Source organism: Notothenia rossii (assembly GCF_949606895.1).
Source record: "Notothenia rossii genome assembly, chromosome: 4".
In the NCBI taxonomy this organism is placed as follows: domain Eukaryota; kingdom Metazoa; phylum Chordata; class Actinopteri; order Perciformes; family Nototheniidae; genus Notothenia; species Notothenia rossii.
The window spans coordinates 84,185,955-84,208,593 of record NC_136902.1 but is presented as its reverse complement, the minus strand read 5'-3'; the positions used below and the strand labels follow the sequence as shown (position 1 = coordinate 84,208,593).

Sequence of the window (22,639 nt, the reverse complement as noted above, 5' to 3'; positions counted from 1 at the left end):
TTTCATTACTTAATAATTACTAGTATATTTACACAAAAAAGAGTAAAACCAGACCAGGATAATCATTCATTTATGTTTAAATATATCTACATGTTTAGCAGCAAAAGATATGTTTACAACAGCAAAGTCTATAAACGTACTATCATCTCACATTACTGTGTGAAGTTTAGAAAAGTAAAGAACGAAGACATCAGTCAATAATATCAGTCATTCTTCCTGTTCTTTCCTCCTTTCTCCCCCATCAGTGTTGAGGAGAATCTCTGCCTGCAGGTAGCGCTGGTAGAGGGGGGGGGGGGGGGGGGTGCGGGTGCTGCTTTGACTCATGCCAAAGCTATGTTTACAAGGATTTGCCAAATGTTAAGATATCTGGAAATAAGCCGGGCTAGTAATGTTTGTTTAAAACAGTGGAATGAGATGTACTAAAAGAGCAGATCAAAATATACCGGTTTTCTGTTAACCCTTCTTGGACGGGTTTAATTATGAATTATTCGCTTTTTACTCATTTTCATCGCAATTACTTTAACAATGAGGGTTGAAAGAGCTCATCCCCGACACAGAGCGTAAATGAGATGCTGCAGCATGATAATGAATGAACCGGAATTGTTGGAGCTTATCAACACAAGAGTCTTGAACAATTTAGCTTTGTCTCATTTAATACTGTGTATGGTACCCAAGTGTAACTGTGTAATGCATAAGTCAAATTTTTTGTGCATGTCGATTTTCAGAATGATTAGAGAATGAGTTAAATATTTGAGTTTTGGAAACACAATGGAAACATGGACATCGTAGTATTACTGTATGTTAAAGTCATCAGATCAGACGCATGTTGTAGAAGGGTCTTGAAACAGCACTTGTACTGTATGCGGACGTGTATTTCCCGCCCAGTATTTTTCCCCCCATAAGCGTGTTGGCCTTGGATCCCACAGTCCTCTGCTGCTTGCCCTCTCCCTCAGTTGCCTGGTCAGGAGAAGAAACTTTTTTCGGCTGGGAAAGTGCTGAAGCATTTCCTCCCCTGCAGACTGTTTTCCCTCTCTGTGCCTGTGATTGGAGGAAATGAGGCAGCAGAAAAGGGGATGACAACAGCCGTTTAGGGGTTTTCATGCAACCCTCAAATCATCTCTTCTTGTTCAGAGTCAGACAACTTGTGACGGACGCAAAGAATTTAAGAAAGCTGCATTTAATCTAATGCAGTCCTGATAGGATGGGTCCGCTAATACAATCTGAAATGGTGTTTAAACTCTCGGCATAGTAGATGTCTTTTATAAAAATGTGAGAGTTAATCTTACAACCTCATTGCCCATGTTTTATTAAACTTTAACTTTGCCAATTCATCACAGTTTATAAAATATTTAATTGTGTCCTCTGGGTCATTTAGCTGATGAGTTTCTGTCAGACACTTTGCTGATAAAAGGATTAACTGCAGCACATTTCCTTCTGTCTTCATACAGCTCTGATGAGGGTTGGGGCAAATTAACTCGGAAGTAAAATATGGATGACTCTTCCATCTCAAGGTGACAAATATGTGATCTCAGTACTGCTCTCTCTAATTATGATAATATTCAAATGAATGGGCTGTTTGATGCTCAGCTCAGTTGAAGGAGTTTGTGATATAAATGACACAACTGGCACAAATGGAAGATTTAAGAGGTAAACATGTGAATTAAGCCGCGTGAGCCACTGTGCTGAAACAACATGCTGTGGATACAGGTCTGAACGTTACGATTTGTCAACAAGTGACAGCACGACGTGCTGAAAGTGGTTGTTACGTTGCCTCGATGAACACGCAAATGGAGCTTTACTTTGTCAGCTGCACGATTGTTTTTGTCTTGTTCAACATGCCCAGACACATACACACGTTGGTCTGTCGTACGTCATTAGGAAGCGTGCATCATACAGCTCAGGACTGCTAATATTAATATTAATATTTAATCAAATTAATATGTTATGTAGTGTTCCGGTGTACATACTGCAGTAGGAAACATTAATTAAAAATCATATTTCAATTTTTTATTGACTTTATTGGAATTGTATCCAAGTTAATTTACTCCTATAAAACTATGAGGTGAAAAAAAGCTGAGCTGACAAAACAGCTTGTCCAAATGAAATACCTTTTAGTGAACAAATGATAAACCTGTGCCTTGCATTAAAATAAGTGGAATTCAAAAAGAATTCTCTTAAAAGTAGGTGAAATAGTTTTTGTGCTTTTAATATCTACAATGAATTTCATGAAAGTTACTGGGACATTTTGATATTCCACGTCATAAACAGAAAGTCTGTCTAGTGAAATGCTCACCTGTTGTTCGAACCTTCTTCAAACTGCTTGACTCATTAGAGCCCTGCTGCTAGATTCAAGGATGGAAATGATGTGCTTACAAAGCTGTGATCCCCTTCAACCCGTCAGACATGATTTATTCATGAGACGCACCAGACAAGCATAATTGCTATTCTTGTTGTCAAGCAGTTCCTGATCTGATCAAGGTTCAAATCCCTGGTTGGCTGCACGACAGCTTGAGAATACAGCGATGCAGACTCTTAAAATAGTGTGATTATTTCAGATGATTTTAAACCAGGTTTTTTTCTTTCAATGCCTTCAGCGTGGTACACATTTCTCTGGCTTCATTTTGAGCGCTGCAGGGATGACATCTGACAGTTAGCTTTGCACTTGTGTTTTTCTTTTGGATAATTGCAGCAAATATTCTCTGTGTCAAAAACATGTCTAGATACATTCTTCAGCTGGTTTATCTTGAGATATTAAAAGCACTTTTATTATTTTTGAAGCTTAAATGCAATCACAAATGGTACAGTAATGGCGCATTCACACTACAGCGCGGAGCTCGCTTTAAGCGTGCCGAGCCGTGCGGGGCCTGTTTTTGGTTGCGCTTACACTTGGCCTAGTTCCGGCCCGGGTTACTTTTTCACCTTTTTTCTGGCCCGACTAAATCGTGGTTCTATCGAGGCCAACAAACAGGGCTTAGTCGGGCTGAGTTTGCTAAACTAGAGAGAGAATCGCTGTCAAGGGGGCTACAACTACAACAAGATGAACATATTTGACCGTTTCAAAATGATGCCGAAGTAACAACATTAGTTGTTAGTAAAAACCATGAATTAATTCTTTGACAAGTCTGCAGACAGACGGCTGGTGAAAAACTTTTTTAAATGCGTGTTTTCTAAATGGAGCTTGGCTAAGCTAACGTTATATATGCTCCGACCGTCCACACTAACAACAACGGCCTATACAGACATACATAAACCAGCGACTGTATTCGCCATGATACAGGCAGTCTGTGGTTTGTACTTGTTTAACTTTTGTCTAGTTTCTGAACAGATATGAAGAGCTGTGAGCTCTGAGTGCTAAGAGCTAACGGCTGTGTTGTTTTTCTGGGGCGCTCATTGAAGATGACGTCACGGCTCCGCCTACACTGCGTTACTATAGATACTACCCCAGTTCCTAAACTGTAATGTGAGCGCAGCATTAAAGTGAGCCGGGCCTAATAAGGCCTAACCAAACCGAGCGAGGCCGAGCGAGGCCTGCAGTGTAAATGCGCCATAAGAAGCACAACCAGAGGTTAAATGGAGGGCTATAAACAAAACCACCACCTTATTTCACGTCACTGCTACTACGATAAAGACAGTCTTGTGTTCGCTGTGATGCTGTTTAGTAGCCTCATTTAGCAAAATGTTAGCTACTGCCTTTTTTATGAAACTTAAATGCTTCAGAAATATCTGACATATCGTACAAATTGCTTAAAAGTAGTTTTACCTCATTTCAGAATTCTATCCAAAAACCCAATCACAAAACCCATTGACTTCAAAACGAGGGAACCGCAAGTACTCAAATGCTATCTTATTTTGGTGGTTTTAGTTCTCATTCTTGAGAATGCAAAAGATTTTGAGAAGCCTTTGTAGGTGGTAGATTAAAACCTAACATTTATTTATTTAAGGCATTGTTTGTCAAGAGCATTGTGGTCCTGCTGAGGTGGGCTGGAATCATTGTACCCTTGGGTCAGGCCCGCCCTCCTCAGAGCTGCTAATAACAGGAAACATGGCCACTGCAGCAGATGCTAATGAGCAGCAGCCTAGAGTCTGAGACAGCCAGATTACAGCAGGAAGAGTGTAGTTAACATGCAGACCTGCTCTGAAACATCACATCTGACTTAGCCGCATGCTAGCTGTGCTTCACAAACTGTTAAGAAGTGGTGTCGCCAGTGTAAATGCTTCAGGGAACAAGATTGCGTGCTTATAAAAAGTTGTAATCATGTTTGTTTGATTTTTATCAGCAGAGATAATCCATTAATTACACTCAGAATGCTATGCTTTCGATGTCACCAAGATGAACTTTTAACCGCAGATTGATCAGAGCACAACGGGCTCCACCATGTCTCAGGAGAGTGAGGTAAACTTGTGATAACAGCCAGCACTGCTGTAATACCATAGTCGTTATTATAGCTCATTAGAGCCTCAATGCCGACCCAGCAACATTTCAAAGGGAGGACCGAGTTGTAGCTCAGCGTTTTCACGTCCAAAGCAGCCTGAATCTTTCTACCATTGTCAATAACTCAAAAATAGAAAGGCATAAAAGTAGTGCTGATACATTTTTTAAGTATCATGGTGCTCTGCTGCTCTTCCTGATTGAGAGGGTTTTTTGGTTCACTGCAACACAGAATTGGCTTTGTACCGCTCGTAGCTCTAGTTGGCACGTGGACCATTAACACTGTTAAAAGCGGCATGCATCGATTTTCATACTGTAAGTTGAAGGGCTTGGCTGAAATGTCATTGTTGCATAACATCCTTGTTACGCCTGCTGGCCTGTTCTCTGCCTGGCCTTTCTTCTGGGCCTGACATAAAAGGGAGGGATGGGGCCTCCACGCTGTCTTTTGACCTAGATCTGGAGTGCCTGTGTGATATATTCATGGTCACTGTAATTTAATAAATGGAGGGCTCACAAGGGCCTGTTCAAATGAATGTTCTTTGTTTTTCTTTCTTGATCATATTGATGAAAGCTCCTAGCAGTCAGTTGTCAATGGAAACTAGGGCTGGGTAAAGAGGTCTTAATTTAAGGCCGGGTTTTGTATCAGATGCTTTTCAGGTCAGCATGTGTTTTCCATCAAAGTGCCTGACGTGCTTCACTGTTTGTTCCATGGATTGATTTTTTTTGTCCCAACACTTTTGGACTCACGTTGTTAACATTTGAAATGCTTTTTTTTTTTTTTTACAGGATACCCCATACACAGTGGGATGTTCGAGCTCTGGATGCAGGACTGACTGAAGGAGCATGGTGAAACACCAACCCCTCCAGGTCTATGAGCGCCAGCTGTGTTTGTCCTCTATCACTGGGATCTACGGTTGCCGCTGGAAACGCTATCAACGTTCCCATGATGACACCACCAAGGTGAGAGGGGGAGAAAAATACGGTTTTGTGATGAGCTACACCAATTTGAATTTCTGCATTTCTGCTTGTATAGACAATAAAAAACCTATTGTAGAAGTTGTGAGAAGATTGAGATGAACAACACATGCAAAAGCTCACCTGAAAGCTGTTGAAAAAAGTTACTCGACAACATTCGATGTCTCCATGGTAACACACTCAAATGTTACTGTGTTCGTATGAAAGTGAATCATCACAGAAAAGGCACGCAGGATGATTGCTTGTTTTTAACCAAATGGGAAACAATGTCCTTTGAGTACGCTACATCAGTGGTTCTCAAATGGGGGTACACGGACCCCTAGGGGTACGTTGGAGTACTGCAGGGGGTACGTGAGATTTATTTTATGTTAATGAAAAAAACAACATAAGTAATGCATTTAAACAAACTACTAATAGTAGATTAACTACTTTATTCAAAAGTTTACAGTCATTCTGGATAATGAAATGGGAAAAATAAACGGGGTGCTCTCTTTTCCTCTTCCTCTCCTGACAGCCCATCAGTCTTGTGCAGCTCGCTGAACCTGTAATAAGTGAACCGAAAGTAGTTTAGCTAGTTCCAGAGTAGATAAACTAGCTAAGTGTGTTAGGTCTAACTCTAAGTGTGTTAGGTCTAACTCTTAGTGTATTTTGCTCCGCTCAACGGTCCGTCACAGCGGGGGAGCTTTGATCATGCGTGTTCTCCGTCAGCAGCAGCTGATCCCTCTCTCGCGTCCGGTTATACTTCACTCGCGTTTATGTCCAAATCTATCAGATCTAGCTAGTTCTAGTTAATGATATGACTGCCTGCTTATCAAGGACCTAAACAATAAGCGTTGCTTGGCAACGGCGTGTGGCCGCAAAGTATAGCCCAGCATTATGCATATGTTTATATGAGGGTCAAAATCCCATGCTCATAAAATGCTCATATATTTTTCTCTCTTCATTCCCCACACCCCAGAATAAATAAATAAACCAATTTTAGGAAAAGTAACGAAGTTTGAGCAGTGTGGGTTTTTATATGAACAGAGTTACACATATTTCAAAACGCGAAATGTAATAACTGCAAGTTGCCTCCCTGTCAGAATGACAAAGATCCTCAGTGAAGCACAAGCCCATGTTTCTCACTGTTAATACAACTTATTAAAAAGATCAGTTCAAGGCAACTAATGTCGTCTTAGTGTTATTGCATGATGTCGAAATTGGTTTGCCATGAATTTAGTGATGGATTGTAACATTTGAAATGTAGCATTTAAGTGTTTCTCAGTTACAAGGTTGTTGTTTTAATAAATCAGACACTGATGGTGCAGTGCTGTACTGTACCTCTTTATATAGGCTTTTCCCCTAACAAATATTCTTTGAGCTGATCAGGGTACTTGGCTGAATTTCTTTTTCAAAAGGGGTACATTATTGAAAAAGTTTGAGAACCACTGCGTTACATCATCATTACTAGTACTTGGTCACTGGATGAAACACATTAGCAAAATGTATTGTAGTCTCAAGATGCACTAGAATGATATTTGACTCACTCTGCAGCTTTATACTGTAAGTCTGAGTCTTTCACATCTTATATATTGATCTAGGTTTTACTGATGGCACGGATAGTTGGTTTGACACTTGGGTATATGGATTTGGCAAAATAATGATTGCTTAGCAAAGAAGTAGGACATAGAGCTGATATGATTATCTCAGAAGATAGTTATTGGCTGTATACACACTCCTATGTGCAACACTGCTCATTCTCTTTCAGCAGTGAAGGATACATGATAATGTCAGTCTCTGTCATTTCTCTTGTCAATGTCATTTCAATGAGAGCTGTACTACCCAGGGAGATCGATGGAAAATGATGTAACTTTTCAGCTTTTGAATAGCATGCCTCTTTTAAAATGTGAATTCCTTTTAGACGTTACAGTGTTTCTCATCTTCTCTCTACCTATATTTTGACAAACGTATAAAAAGGGATGGCAATCCTCTTTTAATTGTTGGCTGCTGAATTAAAATGCGAGTCTTTTCACAGCTCAGAATAACAAGATGTTTGTGTAGGAAGGGTGAAATTATTGAACATGTATTTTTTTTCTGTACAAACTACATAGAGAGGCGAAGTCCCTCCCTTTCCGGTGACCTCCATGGGACCTTATTTCGGAAAAATAATGTATTGAAGTCAATGGAGAGAGAAAACGTATCTTTCGATCCCGTTTGAATTCTGCCACGAATTACACATGATGTTTGTCAATCTTGAAAAATAATTTCCATGTAAAAAAAAACACAGTTTGTCGTAAAACTGTTGAAATATAAGACTATGAAAAATACGCAACTCGAAAGACTACAAATCCCAGAGTCCCGGTCCTGCATGCTGGCTCTCAGGAACCGACTAACTCCCCTTGTGTGTATGTGCAGCTCTCAACATGCCCAGACTTGGAATGATTTTCACCTCTTTTAATACTTTTCACCTCATTCTGAAAGAAAGAAGTGAAATGTGCCAACGTAGGTCATTGAGCGGTTTAACACAAAAAAAAGTGTTACTTCACATTTTTACGACACATTTGAATTTTTTTGACTTGCAAAATTATCTTTTAAATTGACAAACATCATATGTGTAATCCGGGGCACAATTCAAACGGGATCGACAGATAATCTTTCTCTCCCCATTGACTTCAATACATACTTTCTCAGAAATAAGGTGGAGGTCCCCCGGAAAGGGAGGGACTTCGCCTCTATCGAAAAAACGTTATAAAACCCACACATTTCTCTCCATAACTGTGTGCTCTTTGTCTTCAATGTTCTCTAATTACCTTCAACATTGATTTACAACAAACAATTCCTTTTGACCAGACATGTCCCTGCTGGCTCATCCTCCATGAATAACCTTGAGCTCTCAACATAGAGGTTGATTTGCCATGGCAATACTGCACTGTTCCAAAGTGTCTGCCATCTCCTACACTGTGGACACTTTTAATTAGTTTAATCAAATGTAGTTATCAATATCATCCATCAACTCTTTTATTTACTTTTCTCCAGGGGTGGTTTATCGAGCCATGGCCTTGCAGGTGTTCGTGTGTTTGCATACGAGTCACATTTATTATAGTCTGGAAAGGTTATTATGAGATGAGTTTCTTTTGGCATTCAAACAGTTTTAGACAGTTAACATGTATGCCTATTTATGGTCACATTCCCAATCATGTCAATATATTCTTAATCAACATTTGTCTATACATTTTCTTTATAAAATCTTAAAGTGTGCATCTAGAATAGTCGCAATTACCTCCCTAACAGTGTTATTTCTAGTATTTGGCACATCTCAGGATAAGTATTACAGCCTACACAAGATAAGGAATTTGTCCTGACCTTTCCCTTTTATCTCTTCCATTCCGTATTTAGGAAGGACACACAGTTTATGTTGCTGCAACAAACTCAAACACAGCACATCTACCCATGTGTGCACACTCATGGACGCAGGCACTAGATTGGATCATTTATTTATGCCCACATACCTCCTTACTGTAGACAAGCAGTAGCCTAGGACACACACAATCAACTTGTGGCAGTCAGCACACGGATGCCAAAGAAAACATGTGGTGTGCATTTAACCTACATTGGGTGTATAAACAAACGGACTCAAATAACACGGGTGGTTATATGTGAATAGCTCTCACATCATATAGAGAGCATTGCAGGACATAATAAAGAGATATACATGTTTTCCCTGTCCTGTTTGCAGGAAACTGGACACCGCGTAGCTCTGTTTCCTGTTGAGAGTGGTTGTTCTTTCAGTCCAAATGATAGGATAGTGCCGAGTCAGCATTCTTTGTTCAGCGGGCTCATCCTTTGTTTTGACCGTGTGGTGGTGGAACGCACTTGTCTTGACCCCCGCTGTAAGAAGCACACAGTCATTCACTCTGCGGGCTGTTTAGTCAAATCAGGATGTGGATATATTCCCCTTAACGTTCTTTTAAATTGTCCTGCATAATTAGTGATTGAGCCAATCGATACATACAGTCTTCTTGATTGAATTGTAGTGCAACTCCACTACAATTAGAAGAATAATCATTCCTTAATTGTCATTGCACCAGGGACTACGACAAATCAAATATATATATATATATATATATTTCTTCCTGTAATAATGTCCTTTTTAATTATAAGATTCAAATTCAGAAATGCTAAATCTCACTATCTGTCTTTTTTTAAATGATTGTCATTTTAATGTATTGGGTTGCTTGTTTATTAGGTACTGTAATATATGTGGTGCAATAACAATAAAGTCATTATATCTATTGGAATGTATTTGTTCTACCACTATTCTAAATATAGATAACTACTAAGCCTGCAGCCATGTCTTAGTGATGTCAGATGCCGCTATTTATTTGTATGACTTTAGAGTAGAGAGCTGTCTTTGCCATTGTCTTTTCCATGTGTCCCAGGATAGGTGCAGGTGACTGCATCTTTAATGATCCCAGTAAACAAACTGTGGCCAATCAAGGACAAGTATCAGCTACATGTAATCGGACCTGAGCGAATCACAGAAGCGTGAGAACTGAGAGTCTCAAGTTGAAACGATTGTAGACTCGTTCATAATCCACCAGCGTCTCGTTCAATAATCCCCCCCGTTTTTCATCTGTGTTCACTGTAATTAGCCATTCAGGTTAACTGCTGGATGTCTTAGTGGACGTTCTTTCGTCTTCATTCAAGGTGCTTTGTAGAAAGACGGTGGACGTCATGCAGTGCAAACCGATCTGGCCTCTCAGTAATAATTGAAAGTATTTCCATTTAGCCAGTCTATACCATTCAGTCACACAAAGGCCTTAAAAATAGAAGCAAAGCTCCTCTGCCTTCATTTGTCAGTGATCCTTTGGTCTTCGTAAGCCCGGTCTCTGACATATTGGTCATATTACTACTAGAGAGTTAAAGAGAACAAGCAGTTAGTGACGATGACTCCCCCATGTTACAGTGTTGCTTTGGATAGCAACAGTTACATTGTGAAAAGAAAGAGGGTCAAATGAGCAGAGACATTAGTGTAGTTCTTAATCCTAACATGTTTTCATCTTCTCTTGCATCCTCTGAGATGTAATTTGATGTGTAATATCAGTGTTTGGACAGGACCTTCTAAATGAGTACTCATTTATTTTGCTTCTTCACATTCTTGTCCAGTCCTACTTCCAGCTGCCAGACTGAAAGGTCATGATCTTCAATAATCAGTTGTGATGCGACTCAAAGAGGAGGCTGAGGGGATGGATGGTTTGAGATGTGTTTTAATGGAGGAAATGGCAGCAACTCATATTGATTTTGACTCAAGAAGTTAGTGAATGTGAATGCACATGCATGTTCCAGATAGTGAAACCAAGGCTTTGAAAGGTAAGGGATTTATCGTAGCGTTACTGTTATTGACGGAACATGTCAAGGCAGGATTTCAATCTTTAAGACAAGTAGTCATTTAACACTTTCCTTTAGTTTAAGGGCAATCACTTTATCATTGTGTGTGAGCTAGGCTGCTCTGCAGAGTACACACGGCGTAAGAATAAAAGCAGCTGTCGCTAAGAGACTGAAAGAAACTATTTTGAATCTATAGTTTCCCGCTGTTAATGACTGAGAGCTCTGATAAGTTATGTGGTCGCTGAACGACATATTTACTTTATCTGTTGTAATTATAACATTCCCAAGCTACTTCCTGGTGTGTGGCTGTTAAGCCCTGGCATGGATACAGAAAGTGGCACCTGCTACATTTTCTTGTGTGGGGTCTTCCTTTTTAAAGAAGTAATCCCACATTTTCAGTCATTGCTAAACACATATACTTTGAAAAAAGAAATGTAAAGAATGATATTTGAACGTCATGAAGTGTGAGGACCTTCTGACCGGCTGGCACTGCCTGTGATCAAAGTGGTCTCATCTTGAGTCCATTTTCGAGTGTTGATCTTTCATGTGGGGAAAACAATGATCAGATTTAGAGATCATTTGAAAAAGGTTTTTATAAAAGGTGTATAAATTCTAACACTAGAGATATTAAACATCTCTGTAAAATACATCAACAGTTTCTATATTCCACCACCCTAAAATAAATAGAGAAGTGGAGTTTCAGTCAGTATCAGTGACAGGACTTCGGTCGTATAATTGCATCACTGTGGTGGCATGGCTGCATTAAAAAGCAGTTCTGGCCCTTTGTGAAATGCCTGGGACTTATCTGGATATGCTCAGGAATGTGACGGAGGACTGAGGTGTTAAATCCGTTGGAGATAGAGGCTGTGCCTGAGCCTCACGGAGAGAGAAGCTCTGCTTTAGTGATTCAGAATCTCTCCTACTGTTCATGCGTTACAAATGTATTCACGCACACATGCCATGTTTGTGTCTGTTTGTCTCTTTCTATCTGACAGCAAATATATTCAGGAGCATCCCACTGAATATCTTCTCTCCAGTGTTGGCATGTTAGCTGAAAGCATACTGAACCAAGCCGTCAGACCTAATTGAATGCATCATTTCATTTTGTGATATCTACATATGAAAATCCTTATATTGGCTATTAAAACATAGTTTATATCATATGCTAAATGTGTAATGCATTTTGCATGATCTCCTTGCTTCTGCAGAACATGTCAGGATAGCTTAGTAACGTGCCAATGCAGCAGTTACTATTCGCCTTGTTTTATGACACATACATACTGTCACCCACATAGATTGAGCTTGCAATCCCCAGTGTAATAATGTAAAAGTGTTCATAAAGTTTTCTTGTGATATCGGTGTAGAACACTTTAAGTGCGTATATAGGCGCGTTCACACCAAGTACTTTTCCCACAAAGGTTCCTGAGAACTACGATTTAGTTGCGTTCAAACCAAAAAGTCCCAGGAACTAAATTAGTTCTAGAGAACCTTTTTTACCCCCTTTTCCGTACCTGCTAGAGAGCAGGGACTTTCGTGGGAGAAAAAGGTTCCTGTGTCTGATTGGCTGGGCGGGATGCAAACCACGCCCCGTCAAACTCCCAAAAATGTTTGTGAAGCCGCCATTTTATTATCCTCGCATTGTATTATTAGCATTAGCATTAGCCCAGCGCAGAAACGCGGAGAGACTAAGTTATGACAACTCAAAATAAAACATTGGAGCGGTGGAGATGAGGAGGTGTCGGCGTTCTGGCCGTTTACTCAGCTTCTACTGAAGCCAGTCCCAAACTCCGGGGACTTCCGGCCGGGGATTTTGGGCGGCAGTATACGCCGTGAAGTTGTTTGCGGCCTGCCAGTAAATCCAAAGCAGAAGAAGAAGAAGTGACATCAGCGGCTTCATTTGCCTAATCCACCCCCAGGAACTAATTTCCGGTGTGAACGCGATCTGTACTTAGTTCATGAGAACTAAAGAGTTCTCAGGAACCTTTGCGGGAAAAGTACTTGGTGTGAACGCGAATGTTATGGTTTTTTGTTCTCGTACTGATATAACCACTGCGATATGAATTGGGATATTAAAGGGATTGATGATCTTGCATCATAACTATCATTGACAAATGTATTAACATGAAACAGTATCTGTTCCTAACTAATGTATTTTGTTAAGTCTATAGGCCGGAATATCTATTCAGCTTCACAAAACACATATTTAGCCTTCAACTAATATTGTGCTTCCTGCAAATTTAATATTTTAGTAGTCCACAATGCGATTTCATAGAATTTCAATTAATTGTGCAGTCCCAGTCACTGTGATTCCTATGATGATACACTAGTACAGTTTCTCAGCTCACATTAAGTAACAAGCACAAACATGCTTTATTCTTTTTTGCCCCGTCAGCGCATACTTAGCTCTACGAAAGAATGCTCTGCTAAAATGTGTGCGGTTATTAATATACTGGTAATCCCAATGCTTCCCTGTGTGATGTATAGGCTGTGGGGCTGTGTTGGTTCACAGTGTGCTGCTGTTAACAGGTCAGAGTGGAGCACAGAAAGCTACTCTAGCTGCAGTTTGACATGTTGAATCTACACAAGCAGTCACACGTCAAAGTGCATCCATCTCTATTTTTGGCCTGGGGGTTGACTTGAAAATATATTGTAAATCAAAGCACGGTATAGAATCTTGTCATTCGCTTTGTTAAAATAACCATATATAATTATATGTTTTTAGTTAGCATGCACTTCATCCATGCATGAATAACCTGTTCTGTAGGGCATGAATAATAACCCTCCTATGGATACGACACTGCAGCCTGGATCCGACTTGTTTGACATGTTGAAGCATTCCTGGACGGATAAGAGCTCGTAGATCCTTCAGTCACGTTGGCATCATCATTAGTGGTTGCCCTTATAGGGAATGTAGGGCAAATGCACATCAGGCAACCATTATTAATGTTGCACGCCTCATTTTCCTGGTTATAATCTGATCGGGATTTGTCCCAAAGGGCCACAATTAAAGCGTCAGAGTATTTAGAAGTCAGTTTATTGCATATTTCCTTACACCAATCTTCTATAATTACACTATTAAATACATGTGATTAACTCTAACCGCGTGACTCTCAAAAAGACATTCATCACACACACAATGAGATATTCACCACAAATTACTGTGGTTTGACACAATGAAGTTTTCTTTGCTAAATTCAATATTCAATGCTAATAGACCTGATGCCGGGGGAGTGTAACACTGACAAACAAGGGGAGCAATAATCACTATTTGATGCTGTGATCACGTACTGTGAAGAAATATTGGATCGAGGGTGTCTGCTCAACAAGAACAATTAAAAAGGTCTCAAAGAGTTATGTGACATTTTGAACTTCAAAGGATTACGGCTGTAAACAGATTTGAATAATCCAGTAAGCCTATTTATTAAGTTCATCATTAGCTGCTTTGATCGAAAGCCACTACACTCGACCCGCTGTGAGCCGCTTTAAGTCAAGATAAATACAAACTGCAAGCAGAAAGGTAAAATGATATCAGCTCAATTTTATTTGCTCAAAATTCTTTGTTGCAGTCATTTAAAGGTCCCATGTCTTGCTTTTCCGGTTATTACCCCTCCCCTTGTGTGTTATGTAGCTTTTTCTGCATGTAAACGGTCTGCAGAGTCACAAACCCTCAAAGTACACCCTGTAGGGAGTAGAACTCTAACACAGAAAAGACGTGTCTGTGCTGCCCCAGAACGCCTCGTTGGACATTTCTCTTTTTACTTTTTTTTTTTCTTCCTGGTTATAGTGACGTAACGGCTACACACACACACACACACACACACACACAGACACACACACACACATACACTCAGCCTTATCTTTTCTCAGCCGCGGATCTCAGCCTGGCTGAGTGTGTGTGTGCTCGGAGCTCGCTGTCTCACAGACCCCACGCAGCAACCAGGAAACGACACCAGTAATCAGGCTCACACTGTCCGCTCCTCGAGCCTCAAAGGGCGGAGCAGCGAGCCCCGCAACGTCCCGCCAACACGGCACCCAGACCCCACGCAGCATTCTCATCTGTTTGTCATTACTGGTGTCATTTCCTGGTTGCTAACAAACGCCATTGTAACACATAAACACTGATGTTCCGCTGTAACGGTGGTGGATTCATCAGAACAGAGTGGGCGAGCTGACCAATCAGAGCAGTGCACAGTGGGCTCACAGGGAGGGGGGCAGGAGCTCCAACAAGGCGTTTAGGACAGAGTGAATACACATACTATACAGAGATGCTGTATAAGAAACCAATGTGAGTTTGGAAAATTGAACAATGTAAATCTATTCTAGTAGACCTCAACAAGGAATTATGATCAGTAGAAATGGCCATGACATGGGGCCTTTTAAATCTTTGAATATTTCTAAACAAAGACTTATGTGGCCTTCTATCTCTCTCTCTCTCTCTCTCTCTCTCTCTCTCTCTCTCTTTACATCTCTCTTTCTCTCTCTTTACATATCTCTCTCCCTCTCCTCCCACCTGCTTTTCCCAGATGTTAAGTCACTGAGTTCTCTGACGCATTGGTGAGTCAGCGAAGATGAATCAGTGTCACACTATTCTTAGTGTTTTCCTCAGAGACTCAATGTATTTGTCAGTGTAAACACTTTTGGGGAATCCCAAAGCCTCATGAGTGCCAGAAATCCCCTTATCAGATATATTTTTTAACTTTTAAAAAGATGTATGGCTCTAAGTGCAAGTGTTTTTTTTTGGAGTGTATGCTTTTATAGGTTTTTAAAATAAGAAGTTAACATGCTGCAATGAATGTCCCTTCTATTTTTAGCAGCGCCTATTTTTCAAATGTTCATTATCTATAACATCCATCCATTATTACAATTTGAAAGGCACATTTGTTCAGAAATGATAAGAAATAAATGGAATCTTAAACACTGCAGCTGTCTGAATGAAGTTCCCCAGACTAGCTGGAGAGAGTGTCCTTTGTGGTTTTGAAAAGTAATTCCAAATATGTTTTTAATAACGTTTTAATTAGCTTACCACATCATTTGATTGAATCAAAGCTAATCCAATATCTTTGAGTCTTCCAAGGGAGAACCTGTCCTCCGTGTCCTCTAAGATGTCTCCAAGGGGCAAACAGCATGGCACCAGTCAGAATAACTCTTAGAACAAAGCGTCAATGACTGCTGGCATACACCGCTCTTTAAACACTGAGACAGAGATTGAGGTTTTCTCACGGATGTGTTCTGCTGCTGCCGGTGCCATGGGCTGGTGTGCCTGGACAAAATGCCAGCCATGCAGAATGGTAATGTGATGTCACAGAGTCGATCTCTGCTGCTGAGTAAGCTGTCGAGCAGGAAGAAAACATCCGATCCTAAATCAAAAATGAGAAATCAGGTAATTTAGTCAATACAGATTTGTCACTATCACGGCAGTTTTTGAGCAGAAATTGACAAAGTGTGCTTTTTATCCTGCAAATAATAGGATATGTATGGCTGGGCAATATATCAATGTCATATTGATATTGTGATATTTTTGGATACCGTAATAATTTAATATGGCATTGTCTTATTCTAAGTTTCAAGGCTGGATTACAGGTGATGTAATTTTCGCAACTTCCGTTTTGTCTTAAACCACTTATTACTAATACTACTCACATCACTTATGAATATTTATCAAAAAAAGGCATTAAGGTAATAATTTGAAAGCACCAATAATCAACCCTTAAATATTGTCGCACTTTTGATATAACGTTTTTGGTTTTATCATCTAGCGTGACACATGGGATCATATAGCTAATACACTCTATTGCAGTGGTTCTCAACTGGTCAGGCCTCGGGACCCACTTTTTACTTGGTCAATAAATCGCGACACAACATTTTCAAGCACTCAAATCTATTCAACAAAAAAAACTGCTGTAATATATATATATACGCTTTTCAGCATACAATATTAATAAAAATGAAGTACATTGCATATATCCCTTACAGCGCCATATAGATAGAACTATACAGTCTATCTATATGGCGCTATATATATATATATATATCCCTTCACAGAACTTAAGTATGCTTTTAAAAAAGGTTTAATGAGACGATGGAATCAAAGCTGAACTATATAAAAAGGCACACATGCTGAAAACCCAACCCCAGCAGGGGGGTCTGGGGGGATTCTCCCCCAGGAGATTTTTTGAAATACTAACATAAACTATGCATTCTGGTACACTCTGAGAAGAACATAAATACATTTATTACTACCCGACATATTAATAATATTTTATGCCATTGTTTGTTTTTCACTTTGTTCTGACATCTTGCTGCGAGAAGAGTAAAGAGGAGATTTGAGTGTGACTTACTTTAAATTGTGGGTAAGGGTAGATAGCCCCCATTGTTCTGTGACCTGTCAATCATCAAACCCGGGGTCATATTTCATTATGTGTTCATTTGTATCTGAAGTTGTACCCATGGATGTATAAAGAAGAGTTCTACCGCAAAGTTATTCTCCCTGGGGACTTCCGGCAACAATCTTGATTCTGATTGGCCAGAAGACTCGAAAAAACATCAGCAAAGATATTTTATTGAGAAGATGATCACTACGTGACAGAAGTTTTCAAAACCGTTTATGGTCTCCGGGTCCAACTCCGACTGCATGCACAGCGTTAGAAAATTGGGCCTTCAAAATAAAAGTTTGACTTTCTCCCCAAAAAATGTTTTTCTTCACTCACACATCCGCGACCCACTCGAAACGGGTCCGCGACCCACTTATGGGTCGCGACCCACCAGTTGAGAACCACTGCTCTATTGTATGCTGGTTAATGCACAATATGGTTGTTTTTGTAATATAGTTTACAGTGCATGAAAGTATTCATTAGAAATCGTAAATGAAACAGAGATGTGTCCAAGCTACTTTAGCAGTGTGCTTATATTAAAATATATCTCTCCATCGCATCCAATCTCTAGGATTCAGATTATTATGAGAGCCAATTAACACTGCATGAAGGCAACTTATTGACCACCACAGCTCTTCATGGGGCAAATCGGGTCGCATCATCATAATCCACAGGGGAGCGGTGGGGTGGGACAATGTCCTCTCGGGAGAAAGGTCATATCTCAGAGGTGATTGCCGGTAGTCCTTAAAGACCATGGGAGCGAGGTTCTCTGCCCCCTCATCAATAATCTGATTTGATCCCACACACACACACACACACACACACACACACACACACACACACACACACAGAGCTCCCTCTCACAGAAACCATGGTAACCTTTTTGTCGGTGGAATTGATTTGCTTTGCTCTGATTAAATGGTTAATCATTGTTTTCTCCTGTACAGTACAATGTGATACTGATGATAAAAAACACCTGAAGTGTTGAATAGTATTTACTTAATAAATAATAATATTAAAAAAAGTGTTTTTCTAGAAAGACTGCTTTTACTTCAGGGTCATTTCCTTCAAAGAGGAACATGTGTATCCAAACGTATCTAGTGCCAATATCTGATGTAAGCAGACCTTCTTGCATAATAAGTTTTTTTTTCTTTCTTGCAAAGTCTGAAAATATTCAAAACCCATGTCCAAATAAGAGATGGGATTACATCGGCATTCCCTAGAGCTGGTTTTCCTTGTTTGTACATCTGATCTCTGTTATGCCATAAAACCATGCCAGCAAATCTAATAGTGTCATCAGTTTACCAAACCATCATGACTTCTACTTCCAGTCTCACACGGGAAAGCTCCACAAACAAGCTTTAAAGACCTTCAAATGCTGCACTGTTTGGATTAGTTGCAGGCAGTGAAATGTGATTGTTTCTAAATATGGAAGTTCTGAATCATGACACAAACTCACTGGGAATGAGAGATATAAAAAGGTCAGACAGACCGCCTTACCTGGGTGTCCCATCAGCTGACTGAGGCGCTGATAATCTGATCCGCAGCACACACAACAACGGTTCACTCCCGTTGAAAGGCTAAGTAGCTGAACTGAGTTTCTTTATGTTGACACACTGCAGTGCATACAATGGACGCATTTATGAGAGGGACATTTTTATGGCAACTGCTTTTTTGTATCCAGATTCCTTCATTTGTATTTAATTAATAGCGAAGTCTGGGTTTTTGGAGCTCAGAGGGACATCTTCAAACTGCGTGTTTGTCCAGGCACCCGTCCAAACCCCCCAAAATGCTCAACTTGAAGTGATGTAATAAAACAAAAAAAGGGAACTTGAACCATGTTATCTTTTGCATTTTTGCTTGTTAATCAATTATCAAAATGCGTCATCAAATTAAATAATGGACCTCATAATGGTTTTTAGCCCGGACAACATATTAATGTCATTTAAATACGTCTTTACTGTTGATCCAAAAGTATGTTTTCCTAAGGACATGCAAGACCGCTATAATGACGGTATTACCAGTCAACCTTGAGATGTGTTGTGACTTGTTTTTCTTCCCAGTAGAACAGAATATTTTTCAGATTACCCAGAATTCACGTCACAGAGCCTCACTACTTTCTAACAATGTGGTCAAAGTGTGCGTGGTTTTCTCACACCCTGTTCCTTTCATGTGTTCCCTGGAAGCCGATGGATTAAAATCCTATTAATATCTCAACGAGGGAAACTGTTCTCTCAACACTGTGTGTGTAACCTGAGGGTTATCAGCACATTTAAGTCCTCAAACATGTTCTGCGGCTCAGTTCCTTCAGGTGTTTTTTCTAAAACAATTTTCTGTGCATTCGGAAAAGGTCATATAGGTCTCTTGTTCGAGTAACAGCAAAAGCCTGGCAGCTTAAATACGCAAAAAAGAACGAGACGAGCACACCTGCTTAATGTTCCCGCCTGAGAGTGACCCAGAGGTTTGTTTCCTGTATTTGAAGAAGAAGCCAATTTAATATCTGCCGTAGTACGAAAGTGCAAAGCGGATGAGGACAGTAATTAGCCGGCTTGCTTGTGAAGTTATTAAAAGTCATTTAATCATTATGAGCAAAGTGTATAAGGGAATACTCTCTCCAAGGGTCGGCAGCCAGGTTGAAAGCATGTTTTGGTTAGCTTGCATAAAGTTTTCATCTAATGAGCTCTGGTGCGCTCTGAAGGTCTTCTGGAAAGTTGTACAAATCATTAAACCTAATAGCTATTTGTAAACAAACGCAGACTAAGTCCTAATTTTGGTTTTGGCAGCATTTATAGCTGTGTGTTCTGCATTAAGTAATGTGTCTTTAATTCATTTTAATTAAACGAGTGTATCCACAGAAATAATGAGTTGTATTTCTTCCTGTGTGTACGCAGTGGGAGCTGCTGTGGTCCATCATCCTCCTCTTCACCTTCTGTCTGCTGCTGGTCTGGTTCTACTTCTGGTGGGAAGCACATAACGACTACAATGAGTTTAACTGGTGAGTACACAGCGAGAGCCAGACTTCCATCGGCATATTGTTTCCACGGTAAATAAATTCTATCCCTGCTTTTCGGCTTGTTGATTTCCTAAATCGTCACGTTAATCTGCCTTAATCTGACCCAAAGACCACCCATCCTTTCCACAGATTACACCATTACATAATATGGCTTTCCCAACATTTACTATACTACAAATGACTTTGTGACCACATTTATGTGAATGAAAAGATTTGAAGCCGACAACAAAGCCTTATTTCAAACCTGTAGGCGGAATGTGTCTGTCTTGCATAAAACCACGCAAACAATGTTCGTTAAAGCACAAGTGATTTTATGAATTTATACAAGAGCATTACATGTACATTAGATACTTAAAGTAGAAACTATACTGGACATTAGTGATCAAAACACCCTTCAAAACATTAACATCATGCCATTTATTCATGGACAAACATTCAGCACCCTTCAAGTTGTGAATCCGACAGACACATTATTTTTAGATTAGCATTAAATCAAACATTTCTTGATTTGTGGTGTTATATTTCTGAAGTGATTTGTGTTCGGCATGTTCTTACACATGCTGTAGTATGAAATGGTTAAAATGGCTGTGTCCCAAAATATCCCATCACATGCTCTGCTCCCCCTCCCCCTCTCCTCCTGCTCTCAGTAACCTCTACAATGTCACCTTTTCCTCTTATTATCCTCTGTCTCCTTCCATTACCTCTTCTCACAGCCAGTGTACTCTGTGATTTCACAATGACCCTGTACTTATTTCATGTTCTTACTTTTATTCAATTGAACCTCACTCCTTTTTATTAGAAATCTCCCCAGTGTATATTTATCTCTGGACGTCATGTGCATGACATTTGCTTTTCCTTTCTAATAGGAAGTGTTCACATTTCCTGCTTTCTCCTTCCTGCTCGTTGTGGGATTTCCACAGATAATCACACAGCTGACATCCCTGCCCTTATGTGTTCTAGTGATTTAGCAGCAGGGAGCGTCCTGCTCCATCTGCAGTATCAATTTATTCACAAAGGGCTAGGAGCATCAGCGCCAAGTGACCCCGCTGTGGCTCTGTGCCACTCGAATCACTGATAACGCTTCCAAGTAATTAGTGCTAAAGACACTGGCTGTCATGTCAAAGCCCACCTGGGCACACACACTCACACACACTTGTCTTTGCTCTTCAGATGTGGATGTACAGATACTGTCAGCCTTTAGAGAAATCCAGCTCAAAGCGACATCGGATAAACATTTTTTACAACAATGTCTTCTGTCTCCAAAGAGAAGCTGACAGTCAGTGATTGCTAGAACCCAGATAACCAGCCTGCACTTGTTTCCCATACTTAAGCTCCACATAAGACAGAAAGCCAGCTGTCAGTAGTTTTCCTCCCATCCATTAATGATACAATCACATTATCTCCTTGGTCTGATTTCTCACCGTCGCCCGACAGTAGCGTCTGCGGTCTGCCACGGAGACGGCTCTCTTTGATGTATCTTTGTTATCTTTATTGCAACGATAAAGCTTGAGGCTGCTCTATAGGGGTCTGCATGAAAGTTAAAGGCCTTTTTGAAACACCAACAGTCTTATATTCCCTTCCCTCACAAGCCTTTTATTTTGTTTGTGCCTTTTTTTTTTCTGGTCTTGCAGATCCATTGTAAACTGATAATGCTATAGACCCGGCAACTCATATTACACCGCTATCTCTTGCTGACAGAAAGCCTGCAAACAGCAACCTTTTCACCCTGCCATTGTCGAAATGAATCAAAGTGTATTATCTCTAAGCTAACTTAAAGGTCCCGTGTCATGGCCATTTCTACTGATCATAATTCCATTGTTGAGGTCTACTAGAATAGATTTACATTGTTCAATGTTCCAAAATCACATTGGTTTCTCATACAGCATCTCTGTATAGTGTGTGTATTAGGGTGGTCCTTAGTGCCATGTACATTTTCAAATTCATTTATTTTAAACTCCAACTGCCGGACTTTGTTATGATAGTCAAGAAAACTCTCCTGGTGAATTGTATTCAAATTCCAACAACATTTACCCCTCCCTCATCAACCTTGAAGTTTAGCCTCAGTAGGGTGGTCCTTAAAATTGAAAGTCGAAAAGTCTCCAACCCCCAGAATTCATTCTATTCTCCTGGTGAATTTTCTTCTCAATCTGACAACATGTACCCCTCCCTCATCAACCTGGGCTGCCACACCAGCAGCCACGGTGCTGCAACTGAGGCTGAACTTCAAGGTCGATGAGGGAGGGGTAAATGTTGTCAGATTGAGTAAAAAATTCACCAGGAGAGTTTTCTTGACGAATAGAATGAATTCTGGGGGTTGGAGCTTAGACTTTCCGACTTTCAATTTTAAGGACCACCCTAATGTGTATTCACTCTCTGTCCTAAACGGCTTGTTGGAGCTCCTGCCCCCCCTCTCCCTATGAGCCTACTGTGCTCTGAGTACGTCTTTTCTGTGTTAGAGTTTTACTCGTTACAGGGTGTACTTTG

The 22,639-nt window shown here is 40.2% G+C and overlaps 1 protein-coding gene across 4 annotated transcripts in view; it reads left to right on the top strand.

Moving 5' to 3' along the window:
- The window catches only part of gdpd5b (glycerophosphodiester phosphodiesterase domain containing 5b), a 51,321-nt gene that overhangs the window by 11,186 nt on the left and 17,496 nt on the right, over positions 1-22,639 (top strand). For all 4 annotated transcript variants that reach the window (XR_013807441.1, XR_013807442.1, XM_079677372.1 and 1 more), the window contains exons 2-3: positions 5,216-5,389; positions 20,034-20,137. Coding sequence is in view for 2 of the 4 variants with exons in the window: in XM_079677372.1 (XP_079533498.1) it covers positions 5,273-5,389; positions 20,034-20,137 (221 nt within the window). In the remaining 2 variants the exon portion in view is untranslated. The remainder of the gene's footprint in view (positions 1-5,215; positions 5,390-20,033; positions 20,138-22,639) is intronic.